The 12,849-nt window shown below is 48.1% G+C and overlaps 6 protein-coding genes across 6 annotated transcripts; all 6 read left to right on the forward strand.

Annotated features, from left to right (window-relative positions):
* Positions 1–59: 59 nt before the first annotated feature.
* On the forward strand, positions 60–842 carry TbgDal_VII2984 (hypothetical protein, unlikely; the record flags this gene model as incomplete). The annotated part of the gene is made up of 1 exon (XM_011776324.1): positions 60–842. The coding sequence occupies one exon, from the start codon at positions 60–62 to the stop codon at positions 840–842; it is 783 nt and encodes a 260-aa protein (XP_011774626.1).
* A 729-nt stretch (positions 843–1,571) lies between these two features.
* Positions 1,572–1,880, forward strand: TbgDal_VII2988 (hypothetical protein, unlikely; the record flags this gene model as incomplete). The annotated part of the gene is made up of 1 exon (XM_011776325.1): positions 1,572–1,880. One exon carries the CDS (start codon positions 1,572–1,574, stop codon positions 1,878–1,880), a length of 309 nt encoding a protein of 102 aa, XP_011774627.1.
* Positions 1,881–2,511: 631 nt separating this feature from the next.
* On the forward strand, positions 2,512–6,543 carry TbgDal_VII2990 (kinesin, putative; the record flags this gene model as incomplete). The annotated part of the gene is made up of 1 exon (XM_011776326.1): positions 2,512–6,543. The coding sequence occupies one exon, from the start codon at positions 2,512–2,514 to the stop codon at positions 6,541–6,543; it is 4,032 nt and encodes a 1,343-aa protein (XP_011774628.1).
* Positions 6,544–7,825: 1,282 nt separating this feature from the next.
* On the forward strand, positions 7,826–10,078 carry TbgDal_VII3000 (hypothetical protein, conserved; the record flags this gene model as incomplete). Its single annotated transcript, XM_011776327.1, has 1 exon — positions 7,826–10,078. One exon carries the CDS (start codon positions 7,826–7,828, stop codon positions 10,076–10,078), a length of 2,253 nt encoding a protein of 750 aa, XP_011774629.1.
* Positions 10,079–10,328: 250 nt separating this feature from the next.
* Positions 10,329–10,901, forward strand: TbgDal_VII3010 (hypothetical protein, conserved; the record flags this gene model as incomplete). The annotated part of the gene is made up of 1 exon (XM_011776328.1): positions 10,329–10,901. One exon carries the CDS (start codon positions 10,329–10,331, stop codon positions 10,899–10,901), a length of 573 nt encoding a protein of 190 aa, XP_011774630.1.
* A 1,656-nt stretch (positions 10,902–12,557) lies between these two features.
* TbgDal_VII3015 (hypothetical protein, conserved) lies at positions 12,558–12,848 on the forward strand (the record flags this gene model as incomplete). The annotated part of the gene is made up of 1 exon (XM_011776329.1): positions 12,558–12,848. One exon carries the CDS (start codon positions 12,558–12,560, stop codon positions 12,846–12,848), a length of 291 nt encoding a protein of 96 aa, XP_011774631.1.
* Between the last annotated feature and the right edge of the window lies 1 nt (position 12,849).

Raw genomic sequence — 12,849 nt, forward strand, 5'->3', positions numbered from 1 at the left:
GTCTTCGCCCACACGTAGGTAATCTCAAGGGTCTTGTTTACCCTCTACCGTATTACGCAATGTGGCGTGGTAATCACAACAAATACACATATAACAAAAGCACTGTGTGTCTCTGGGGAGAAGGCGATACCCGTTCCATGTACCATCAACATTATGCTCATGCAAAGGGCCCGACGGACTACGGGCGTGGTGGAAGAGAATTTGAATACCTTACAGTGAAGCGTGGTAAGATGTTACAGAAACCGCTACCGCGGGTGCAATACGTGGCGGAAGGGTCCAAGCCGGTGTGGCTCTTCAAGTCGTGGCATACGCCTCTCAGCTCATCAAGCATGTGGGAACGAGAGGTTCAGTACGCCGAGCATACACCAGAACATATTGGTGCCAAGCGGCCGCTTGCAGTAGTCGCACCACGTACAATGCATCGCTACCTGTTTCTTATGCATATGGAAAAGGTGACCATTACTGTATCCCCTCTGTTGTTTGGTTATGGTCACACCATACAGAAAGCTGTGTTGGATTTCTACCGCCGTGCTATTAGAGGGCGCTCTCCATTCCCAAAGGATAAAGTGTTTCTCTTTTATGCCATTGATCACATTACACCTCGTATTGAAGTGACATGGCTGGATGGGACGTCATATGTTCCACCTGTGTTGGAGGGTGCAAGTTCGCAAGACCTCATTCAGATGGTGATGGAAGAGGCTTGGTTGGCTGCAGATCGCATGGCTGCGGAAGGCCGTGTGCTCAATCCGTTAGCAATTGACGATTATAAGTGGGACCAGTTGGTTGTGTTTAAAAAGGTACGGGATAAGGAAGCGAGCAAGGGTGGTGGCAGAAAGAAGTAAGGGATAGGAATTTGTTTGGGTTAGGGGTGGTGGCACCGTGACCGATTTTTATTTTCCAGTTGTGGTTGCTGTTTTATGGTACCTCACTTACTCCTTTCCTTTAATTCACAGCTCTTACCGTAGTGTAACTCCTTGTTTTTGCACTTTACGCCAGGTGTGGATGTTGAGTGTTACATTGGGTTGGTCATTGCCATGCTGATATACATGTGTGTTTTCATTGATAGTTCATACGGATACTAATATCTTTTCTTTTCATTTACGTTATCACGATATGACGGTGGTGTTTGTGCCGTTATTGTATTTTGCATCGTGTATGATCCCTTTTCATTTCTCTCTTTCCTCTTCTTCCTCTATTTCACAACACTACTTTAACCTACCGGCTGACCGAAGTTTAGTGAAGAGGATTGAAACACGACAGGATTAAGCAAAAGGAAAGAAACAGGAAACAGTGTAAGGTGGAAAGGTAGAGTTGTAGGAGGGACCAAGAAAACGTGTTTGGGCGAAAGGGAAGTTGGGGATTTCTGCATTAAAGGGGAAGTAATTTTTGGCTTTACAAATTGATTTGTTGGAATCTTGTTATTGTGCAAGGTGTGTTGCAGTGTCTCTATGTTTATGATGGAGGCTAATTCTATGGGTGCTTGCCTTGTTTGTGCAATCTTTTCCATTTCTTGTTGTATCTGATCTTATAGACTTCGTCTGGTTTATCCGCTAATAACGTTGTTAATGTAAATGGCAACCATGCGTCGCCCTTTCGGTTTAAAAAAAACGAGGAACTATATTCTTTGCCCTTGGTATTTCCATTCCTCAATTTTTCTTTTCTTTTTGTCGCCTTCTCTAGGTGTAGTAAACGCACCGGACTACGCAAAATATAAGACGACGGAGGGAAAGAGGATTACCTACACGCTACACGAAAGAAAGGGCTTATCATTATCAATTTTCGTGCATTACTTTATTTATCCCCATTTCTCATTCCCCTCTTTCGTTAGCACCTCCTCTTCCCCTCCCCTTGAGAGTGAAGGGAAGGGAGGTAACGGGTGATTACCAACTGTTTTCGGTGTGACGTGGCCGATCCACCCGTGTAAGGAACCGGCTTTCACTCTGAGAGACTCTAACGTTCCCGTGTTGGGTCTAAGGAGGGAGGAAACCGGTAGCGACGGGGTATTTAAGACAACTACTTTTTTGTGGTAAAAGTGGGCTGGACGTTAGGAAGAAGACGAAGAGGAACCGTGCGTAAAAAAGGTTGCTGTGAGTGAGGTTCCGCTATAGAGGCTAAATAAGGGTGAGGAGGGTTGTACGCCCGAAGGGTAGCCGGGTGCTGTGTCACCTGCAGGGAGGAGGTGCGACTACAATTTCGTCAATAGCATCGCTAGTGTCAGTTACGTTTAGTGTAAAGGCAGAACTGTTTCTAGGGATTGGACTCCGCTAGAACAACGGAACGTGAAGAGTCGCATTTACACAACTCAGTGAGAATTGAGGGTTGAGGACCCGACGAGAAACCCACGGAGCCGGGGAAAAGAAATCAGTTGCCACAGAACGTTATTTTCATACCCACCATATACTACAGTTTTCCTTAATATATTATTGACTGTTTTTTTTTTTTAAGCTACCCAACGACGTGGGTTTCGACTCCTGATAGATTGCAGCCTCTTGCTTGCAGTATTCAACGGGGATGACGTCTCAAACGTCGGCCGTCCTCGTTGCAGTGCGCGTCCGCCCGTTCAACTCCCGGGAGGCTCCTCACGAATGTACAGTTACCGTCACGGATCCGCGTACCATCACGCTGACTGATGTCGGTCAGGTTAATCGGTTTAGCACAAGTGTAAGTGGCAGTATGCAACGCCACGTCTTTACGTTCGACAAAATTTTCTGGAGTGTTCCCAGTTGTGTTCTACCACTTCCTACGACACCCAGTGGGCACAGTCAACAGATGCCGTCCGCGAGCTCCATTAGGTTATCAGTAGCGGATAGTTCTCCTTCGACACATTCCCCCTCCCCTACAGAGTCGCCAACGGTGCGAAGGAGTAGCAACAGCAGTGATGCAAGTGTGCCTTGTGCTGCTCCGACGGCGGAGGTTTCTGTCAGTGCAATAACATGCGTAAGACCTTCATTTCATCGCTTGCCGTGCTTTGCGCAGACCCCAAGTTGTGATGATCAGACTTCTGTCTATTCATTTATCGGCCCGCTAATGTATGACTCGGTTATGACCGGGTATAACTCATGTTTGTTTGCGTACGGTCAGACAGGGAGCGGCAAAACCTACAGCATGATTGGGCCCCATGACAGTTTTTCGGAGAAGGGCGATCAGAGAGGGATTATTCAGCGACTGTGCGAAGACCTCTTCGATATGATGAGGCGTGAGCGTGAAGAGGATGAAGGAATCTCTTACAACGTGGAATGTAGCTTTTTGGAGATTTATTGTGAACGCGTGCGTGATCTACTCACCCACACCACGTTTCACAGTACTAATGACGATTATTCTGCTCCTAACGTTACCACGATGGGCCCACCGTCGAATTTGCGCTCTAAAACCTCGCCGTCTCAGTCGTTGGTGCTGACACCTCGGCAAGGTTCTTCTAATCCCTCCCCTCAACTTCGAATTCGGCAGCACCCGACGCATGGACCATATGTCGAGGGTCTTTCCCATGTTAAGGTGCGTGACGTGGAAGGCGTCATGCACCAACTGACTTGTGGAATGCGAGAACGTGCCACCGCGGAAACACGTATGAACGAACACAGCAGCAGGAGCCATGCATTACTGCAACTCAATATCACACGTGTGTCGGCCGTGCGAGAGGAGGAAGCTGTTGTCACACGAACGCGTGTATGTAAGGTTAGTCTCGTGGATCTCGCGGGAAGTGAACGGATTTCGCAGTCAGGTGCTACAGGTGACCGCTTCGAGGAGGCTCGTAACATCAACCTATCCCTTACAACACTTACTCGTGTAATAATGCAACTCACGGACAAACAGGCGGGGAAGAACGTGGTGCCTAGTTACAGGGACAGCGCGCTCACGTGGCTTCTATCAGACAGCCTGGGTGGTAACAGCAAGACAATTATGCTTGCTACGGTGGCTCCTAGCGCGTACTGCTATCAGCAGACGCTAAATACACTTCGTTTTGCCGGCGTTGCGAAGACGGTGATCAATGTGGCCACGGTCAACGAAGACCAGCGCTTCCAGAAATTGATTACGTCCTTGAGAGAGCAGATTGTAAAGCTCACTATGCAGGTAGAGGAGGGGAGGATACTTGATCCTCAAAATAGCGAAATGAGGAAGTTGCGTCGAGATAAAGGTGAGCTGGAGACGCAGCTTGAAGCCATGCGGATAAAAGTGTCCAAAATGGTGCCCGCAACTGATTTGGAGATTCTCCGGCGACGTGTGGCAGAGACTGAGGAAGAGAACACACGACTTCACGCGGAAAAGTGCAATTTACAGCGGCAGCTTATGACCACCACGACGAATCTCCGTGAAGAGTTGATAAGGCGGCGATCGGAGATTGTTAAATTGCAGGAGATGCTCTCAAAGAAGGACGTAGAGGTGCAGGAGTGGAAGCGTCGTCACCATTCGGAAGTGTTGCGAGGCGGCAAAGCGACACCACAGTCAACTGTACAATTGTCTCGAGGTCGTGCCGCCTCTGGAGGAAGGGCAGCGTCACCCAGTGGTGCCTTCAAATTCAATAATAGCTCGAAATGTGGTATGCTCAAGACTGATGTTGCTAGTATTAGCAGTGATTCGATTGTTGAGGGAGATGCCGACTCCGGTTGCGCAGCTGTTGGCGAGCTGCAGTTTCGCAACCAACAATTAGAGCGTCGGGTAGAGAAGCTAACGGAAAGTGTGAAAGAGGAGCAGAAGCGCCGTGAAGACGTGGAAAAGGTGAATCATAATCTGCGATTTGAACTACGCGAGCTGCAGAAGCTACGTGATGCTACAAGGGGACAGTTAGAGGAGGCACAACGTCGGCTCACTGAAAAGTCTCATGCACTGGAGGCCGCAGAGAGTGATTTGGCGTCCACGCGGACGTTACTAAGTACTGAGCGGAATGGGAGCTGTGCCAGTGAAAGGGAAGCCCTACTCACCACACAGTTGGAAGACCTTCGTGTGGAGTACTTGGGGGAAAAACAGTCCAATGTGGGCCTACTAATGCGTGTGTCTCACATGGAACAACAGTTGTTTCTTTCCCAGCAGGAGGCAGAAATAAAGTCACGGGATGTTGGTGAGCTTGAGCAAATGCTCTTGGAGGAGACGGAGACATCTGAGCGGTACTATATTTTTCAACTTTATTACAGTGGGGAGGCCAACATATGTCACGCTTTCCATCAGAAGATCCTACTCGTTAAAAGTCTCGAACCCACAAATAGTGTTGGGGTCGTCACTGGAGTGGCACGGCGCTCTTCCTTCTCCGACGGGCCAAACGTGTGCGTACGAGCGCTGCGCGACTGCGAGTGTAATGAGGGATGTAAACGGCTGCTGCTAGTGGAAGAGTGGTTCAATACCGTGTTGGACCTTGCAGCGCAACGGCACGCGATGTGGAGATGGTCGGCTTCCGCGTTAAGTGACGAGATACTGTCACTGCGGATTAACTTTGCAGAGGGTGAGGAAAAGCAGCAACGACTTCTTCGGAAGTTAGAGACTGCGGAAATTTCCCTGGAGGAGGCGATAGCGGTCAGAAATTCCGTTCAGGCGACACTCAGTACCACTGTGGAGCAGTGCGAGGAACTTAAACGACAGGTAGAGGACTTGAAGGAGGAGCTTCAGGCGCAGCAGCAGCGCAACGAGATGCTTATCACCAGAATTGCGGAGGTACAGGCAGTCCGTGACGTGTTCGGTGAACCGTCGCTGAGTGTTGACGATCCTGTTAGTGGTCTCACCTTAGATGGTAGAGGTGAGGAATACCAACGTTTTAGCCGAGGTAGTGGTGAAAGGAGTTTAGAAGATCTATCGAGTGAGATGACACTGTACAAAGAGAGGGTAGATATGTTAAGTGCCCAACTAGAAAGTGAACGCAATCGCAGTCACGATCTTCAAGTCGAGATGGAGCGTGAGTTGGAAATACGGCAGCAGGAGGTACAGCGTGTGAAGAGTAGTTGTAAGGCCTCATTGTTTGAGAGCACGCAAATTGTGCGAGAGTACGAGGCGCGGTTACAGGAATTGCAGGATGTGATTGAGACGTTGCGTACTGCCTTAGCGGAGGAGAGCAACAACGTGGACATCGCGCAGGAGGAAGTGCGGCAGGCCAAAGTAAGACACTGCACTTTGACGACTGAGCTGCATCGCGTTGTTGAAGTTAAAGAGTCGCTTGAGCGTAGGCTGGAAGACACGGAGCTTCAGTTTTCTACCATACAGCAGGAGCAACAAAAGTTAAAAAGAGAATTCTGTGAGGTGGAGCGGCGGTTGCTTGATTTAAGTCAGATGCACGAAGCGGATGTCTACCTCAACGTCAGATGTGGAGGCGAAGACAGCGAGTGGCTCGAAAAGGCAGCGCGTGAAAAGGAAGCCATTGAGCAGCAGAAGCGTTTAGTTCAAAAGCTTAACAAGGAGCTTCTGGAAGCAATAACGGAACAGAAAGCCTCTCTCCTTGATATGGATCGCCAGATTGCCCTTATGCAGCGAGGGGCGACCTCTCATAATGGTGAGGCGAACCTAACACAAGAGTCTAATGGCGGGGTAAGCCAAATCCAGGGTTGTATCGACGGGGAGGGATGATGCCGGTCTGTCGCTATGGTGCAAAATGCCTTTCCGCAACTTTTCTGAGGTGCCGTATTTGTCAGCAGATTTATGTCCTCACTCCTCGCTTTTCTTTTATTTCCCGCGTTGCGTGTTTTGTCCTCTTTTCACTCTTTCTCTTTTTTTTTTTTGCAGCTACGTGGGCCTAGGTCGTGAAAGTGACAAAGAGTTCCTCAGTAATTTCCGATTCGTTACATTTTCCCACTTCTTTCCTTATGTTCCAGTCGGTACACATCTTTTTTACCCTTTGGTTTGTTTACCGTGCTCGTTCAGCCTGTGTGTGCGTATTTGCATTTGGTGAGCTGGGGAGGCGGGGGCCTGGCGGTAATTTTTTCATGTAATAAAAAATGATGGAATACATAGTTCTGAGAGAAGTACAGGGTCGACAACGGGGGAGAACGAGACTTCTATGCATAAAGTTTCTTTTTTCAGGGGAGTCGATTTACATTGGAGCGAAGTTGTGGTGGGGAGAAAAATGGATATGGTTAGAGTAACGATGTAAACACAAAGAAAGCACGCTTCTGCATGGCACGAAGAGTGGGTTGAAGGGTCCCATATCGTCGGTGGGTGGATTTCGAGGGTTATACGAGTCGATGAACGTGGTTGTCCGATAGTTTGTCCACTGCACTGTCAAGATATTACAGCGGAAGAAAAGAGAGAAGTTGGAGAAAAGCGTAGTAAATTAAAGTGTAACGGAGTCAGTGATCGGGTTGTACCATTACTATCATTATTTTGCTACCGCTATTACACAAGTGTCCCAGTGGTTTTCGTTTGCTATTTGATTCTTTTAGCTGTTCATCCCCCCTTCCCAAGGGGTCGCGGAAGGTCAGGTGTGGGAAGTTATCAAAACTTTCTTTGTTTGGTGTGAACCATGGGAGTAAAGGAGTGGTGGCGGAGCGGGGAAACAGGGAACAAGCTGTTCTCGTGTATTCCTGTTTTCTTGTCCTCTTATGGTAACGTGTGTTATTTTCGTTCTGTCAAGGCATGCGGGTGATCACAAGAATGCCCAAATACAAAGAGATGTGCACATGTACACACTCTATGCAACACTTTATTTGTGATTGCGGCCACTTCATCCAAAACCAACCGCCCCAATCGCTACACTAAAACTACCGTGTTGTGCCGGTGTATCTCACTCCTGTCAGGTCATCCTTTTCTTCCTCTGCATTCTCTCCGCCTGTGGTGAGCAGTATTTCGGTGGTTGGTTATACATAAACACATATATTAGAAGGTGATAACGCGGCACCGGTGGGAGTATGAAATGAAGTTCCACCTTCACAGCGTGCTCTTGATGGCACTGGACGTGGTTAAAGGGCCTTACCTCAGTTGCTTTGCACCAGTTAACCCATTTGAACAAGGAGGGGACGACCAACCTCGTGATGTACAAAGTGACGTAAACAAGGATAGCAGCAGGAACAAAGACATGTTGCACCTTCCAACGAATGCTGGCCGCTTTGAAGCATTTAGCGATGTCTTTGTGCCGAAGTCTGAGTTCTGCCGTCGCGTAATGTGCCTGGTGGAAGCTGAGTCCGGAATCCTGTACTTGTTTTATCCAGAAGAGATATCTGGTGTCCACTATGAACGAAAAACATTGCGGTACACACTGTGCTTCGCCTTTGCCGTTGACACCAATCTTGTCACGGCTACTGCAGCGACGGTAGAGCGGCTTCTCCGACCGTATAGCTTTGTCTTGACGAGAATCGTAGAAGGGCTTCGCGAAGCGGAGCAGCGCTCCGGCTACATGTCTCGCGGCCTTTCCCACAGGCTTTCTACGCATTGTCCCAGCCGTGGAGATTGCCAACAGCAGCAGTCGAAAAATGACCTGATCGGCCAGCCCTCTCGCAGTGATTTTCACGAATATGGTGGTGGGGTAAGTGCTGAAATACACAGCGTGGTAGGTACAACGTCTTTTGCTTCCCCACCAACCGGGGACGAAGCGCTCTTTAGGTATGCCAAGGGGACGTCACGGGTCAACGTTTTCTTAACACCACCTCAGGATTCCTCCGGGATGCAGTGGACACCTCTGGAGGCGCTAATGGAGGAACTCTTCACGTTTTTAGGAACTGACCCAAAGGAGGGTGAAACTAAGTGCCCGCGACCATGGGCGACAGAAAATACCGTTTCCTTAAGGTTGTGCGAAACGTTCTTCATTCCCGTGGGTCACAGGGCGCCACCCCATCTACCCCAGCAGCACGCCCTCGATGAAGTGCCCGTTCCCGTAGCCGCGTATGAGCCGGAGGTATTTGAACACGTGGATTTAGTTATGCACGACGTTTTTAGGATTGTTGATGGGAGGCGTACAATTCGCCAAATTGTACAGGTACTCGCTGCGGAGTGCGAACGGTACGAAGACAGTGATGAGCTACTCCAAAGGCAAGGACGTATATTTTCTCCCGCAAGCAGCCAGTGTGCTATACATTCGGTATTTGCGCATTCGCTGCATCCTGTAAACTTTCCCGGAAGCAGGAGCGCCCCGGAGGTTGGCGGCCTCGCATCATCAACTGCGTCAACAAATGCACATCCCAGGGATGCCTTGAATACGCAGCGGGCAACCCCTGGGTTGTTTTCCCCGCCGTCAGCAGCAGATATATGTCTTACGTCCCCGTTCCCAAACCCAGTATGCTCTGGTACGTGCTTCAGCGCTCCCACGGTATACACGTGGTCGAGAACCCCACAGACGTCCCGGTACCTCCCCGAGTGGCAGAATGCTGAAGAAGCAGCAAACAACTCCATCAGCGACAAGCTCGGCGTTTGGTGTGAGTTGGAGTTACTGGTCGTTGAGGCTCTCCAGCACTTGGAGGTGCACAACTACGTGAAGATCATTCGACCCATTAAAATGAAGTACACCTACTTCGCAACGAACGCACTATACTCAATAATGTCCGACAGAAGCAGTCCTGCACGGCAGCTACTAGGAAAACGTATGCTTCTTGTGGAATACATGTTTCACAAAGAGAAGGGACAACGCACCGGCTTACAGGGCTCCTCAGGCAATCAGAAGCGGCTGCAAGAACTTGCTCCAGAGTACAGAAAAAATTTGGAGGGTCTCAACTCTGCAACCCGTCTTACCCCGCCACTGGCTCCACTTAGCGCACATGATAGGGGAGTTGCGGTGGATGATGAAATATCCAGGGAACAGCAGTATCATATAAAGCGGGAGCGTTCCAGCGACACTGCTTTGCCGTGTTCCACCTCACTGAGACACAGTTCTACAGAGTGTCTTCAGGATGAGGATTCATCACACGACGACGTGGATGTGACTCCAGCCGCGGCAACAAATCCAGATAGACATGAGGTGACCTACACTGAGGTTCTCATTAACATGGCAGCTGCCGCGGCTCTCTGTGCGCTCGGTAAATTCAGTGGCTCCACAATTTTCAGTGTACAGAGGGATATGCAAGGACACCCTCAGTGGTCGAATGCCTTTGCTAACTGGGAAGAAAGCTGCTGCAAATCATTGGTCGAAATAGCCATAATTAACGGTTGGCTGGTTGCTCAATCAACTGTACCATAAGTTGTTCAGACGATTGGTTACAGCAAAGGTACGGTACACTATACATTCCTGCACATCAAGGGTCACATCACGAAGGAGAGCATGTGTATGCATACCGGTTCACTGCCGCTTTGTCAAATACGTTCTGTGTTTTTGTACTAGCACCCAAACTCTTCCCTTATCTTTATCCTTCTCTCTTGCCCCAGTGTCATTTTAAGCAACAAAGACTAACCAAACAGGAATATTAATATATCTTACAAACGTTTTCACCATGCGCCGGTCTGTATATCAGCTAAGCAAGGAACTCCCAATCTCTGAGGACGAGGTTGCGTGTCTGGTGAAGAAGGTGATGCGTGAATGCCCATCAGCCTTCAATTCCCAATCCTCACGTGCTGTGATCCTCTTTGGAGAGCAACACACAAAGCTATGGAACCTAACGAAGGATAAACTAAAGGCGACAGTGAAACCCGATTCCTACAATGAGGCCGCCAAAAAGATTGATGGGTGCTTCGCCCCCGCTGCCGGTACCATATTGTTTTTTGAGGATAAAAGTGTTGTTGAAGGGCTTGTCAAGTCGTACCCCGCATACGCAGAAGGTTTCCCAGTGTGGTCAACTGAATCATCAGGTATGGCTCAATTCGCCGTGTGGACGGCACTTGCGGAAAAAGGCATCGGTGCGTCTCTGCAGCACTACACATCACTGATCGGTGAGGCGGTGACGGCGGAGTGGAAGCTTCCGGCAACATGGGAGATGCATGCACAAATGCCATTTGGAAAGCCACTGGAAAAGTGTGGCGAGAAGACGTACATGCCGGATGAAGAACGCTTTAAGGTGTTTAAATAAAGTGCGTTGATATTTTTACCGTACTTGATCACACACATGTATTCCTCCATGGACTGATCTTATTTACACTCTTGGTGTTATTCACCCTCCTTTAAGCACCAATTTCTTTGCAATACATGCATATACATGTTGGTTTTGGGGCACCTTTATATTGTTATCCAACTGCTTTTTTTGTTCGCCACGCTTTTCCACTTCTTACCTTTTACACACTAGGTTAATTTGGGCACCGCGTGAGGTTAATATGAACAAATGTATGTTTCTCATGTTTTCCCTTCGTTTAGCGAGGCAAATGTATTGAAGAAAGTGTCGTGGTTGGGGTAAGTGGTGTTACACGCACGACGTGTTCGTTACCCACCCTTTCCACCCTCTTCTCATGCTTCTGCACTTCTTTACTTTTTTGTTCATTCGTTTATATACATATATACATATATTTATGTGTTCTGGCTTCTACGATTTTTAAAAAACACGTATCGCTACAATTATAAGCGTGTACGCACTTATTTTTTTGTTATCGCTCTATATACATGTGGTGCATAATACAAGGTGTCTCATTATCACTAGAGGTTTCTTAGGTACCGTACCCCGGTCATGTAGCATGATGTAGAGGAATGAGAGTCGATATGAATATAATAAATGATGCTTGTAAGGATGATTTGACCAACTACCGCTTTCGTACACGTGTGTATTTTTGCATGCTTGTGTTTTATCTGCTTTGTTTATTGTAACCCATTTAAATCATATTTTTTTGTTCACTTCTGTTGTCTTTTTGTCACTGTTGAATTGTTCCCATTGAGTTAGCTGAATTTCATTGGTTTTTGGAGTTATCACATGATGTACGTGCTTGTAGCCGTGGCCATGTTGGCAATATTCTTCGCAGCTTTAGTGCTGTTTTTACGCGGTAAGTTATCTGCTGGATCAGTTGCCACGAGCAACAGTGGAATTGGCAATGATTCTGGGCTGATGCCCGGTGAGTCAGTCACTACGAGAGTTCGTCGTGCTCGGAAGGAGGAATAACGATTATCATCCAACAGTGAATATGAGCGGTTGGTGGCGCCTCAGGTGACACGGTTTGTTCGCAAGATTCGTGCCGCCGCGTTATTTGTTTCCGATTGAGCGCATATGCCGCAGTTGGGTAAATGTTCGGTTGGTGTTGCTGTGGATCTACTGATGTGATCTGTTGTTGTTGTGTTGTTTTTGAAGACCATTTTTTTAAATACCTTATATTTGTTTTTAATTCTCTCTTCCTTTTTTGTTACACTAATGTGGCCGTAAAGCATCCTTAATTAATATTTTGGTTGCCATTGTTAGGTGTCTCCGCAGTTGTGTTTACTGTTGGTAATGAAACTATTATTATTATTATTCTTTTTCTATCCCTTGGCCTTCACCATTATCTTTTTTTTTCTTACTTTTGTGACTTCTATGTTTTCAATGGCTACTCAACCTCCCTCCGCAGCAGTGCTGTGATCTTATCATTTCTCCTGCAAATCCCTGCCGTACATTGTGGTGCTTTCTATATTCTGTCGGCGGAAGCACTCGTGGTAAAAGAGGGGGTAGGGAAAGAGGGAAACGTGACGAAAGAAGTGGATAGCGTTGAATAACTTGAGAGGCACAATTGTGGAGAGGTTAGATACGAAAGAGTAGTGGAGGGTGGGGATCATGTTAAACCCACCTAAGCACTACAGTGTGGAGTCATTGCGGACGGTTGGGCTTCTGCCTGCGCAACTGGCCTTGTCCCGTAAGCCACGTCTTCGCCCACACGTAGGTAATCTCAAGGGTCTTGTTTACCCTCTACCGTATTACGCAATGTGGCGTGGTAATCACAACAAATACACATATAACAAAAGCACTGTGTGTCTCTGGGGAGAAGGCGATACCCGTTCCATGTACCATCAACATTATGCTCATGCAAAGTGCCCGACGGACTACGGGCGAGGGGAAGAGAATTGAA

The sequence above is a fragment of the Trypanosoma brucei genome, chromosome 7, assembly GCF_000210295.1.
Source record: "Trypanosoma brucei gambiense DAL972 chromosome 7, complete sequence".
NCBI lineage: Eukaryota > Euglenozoa > Kinetoplastea > Trypanosomatida > Trypanosomatidae > Trypanosoma > Trypanosoma brucei.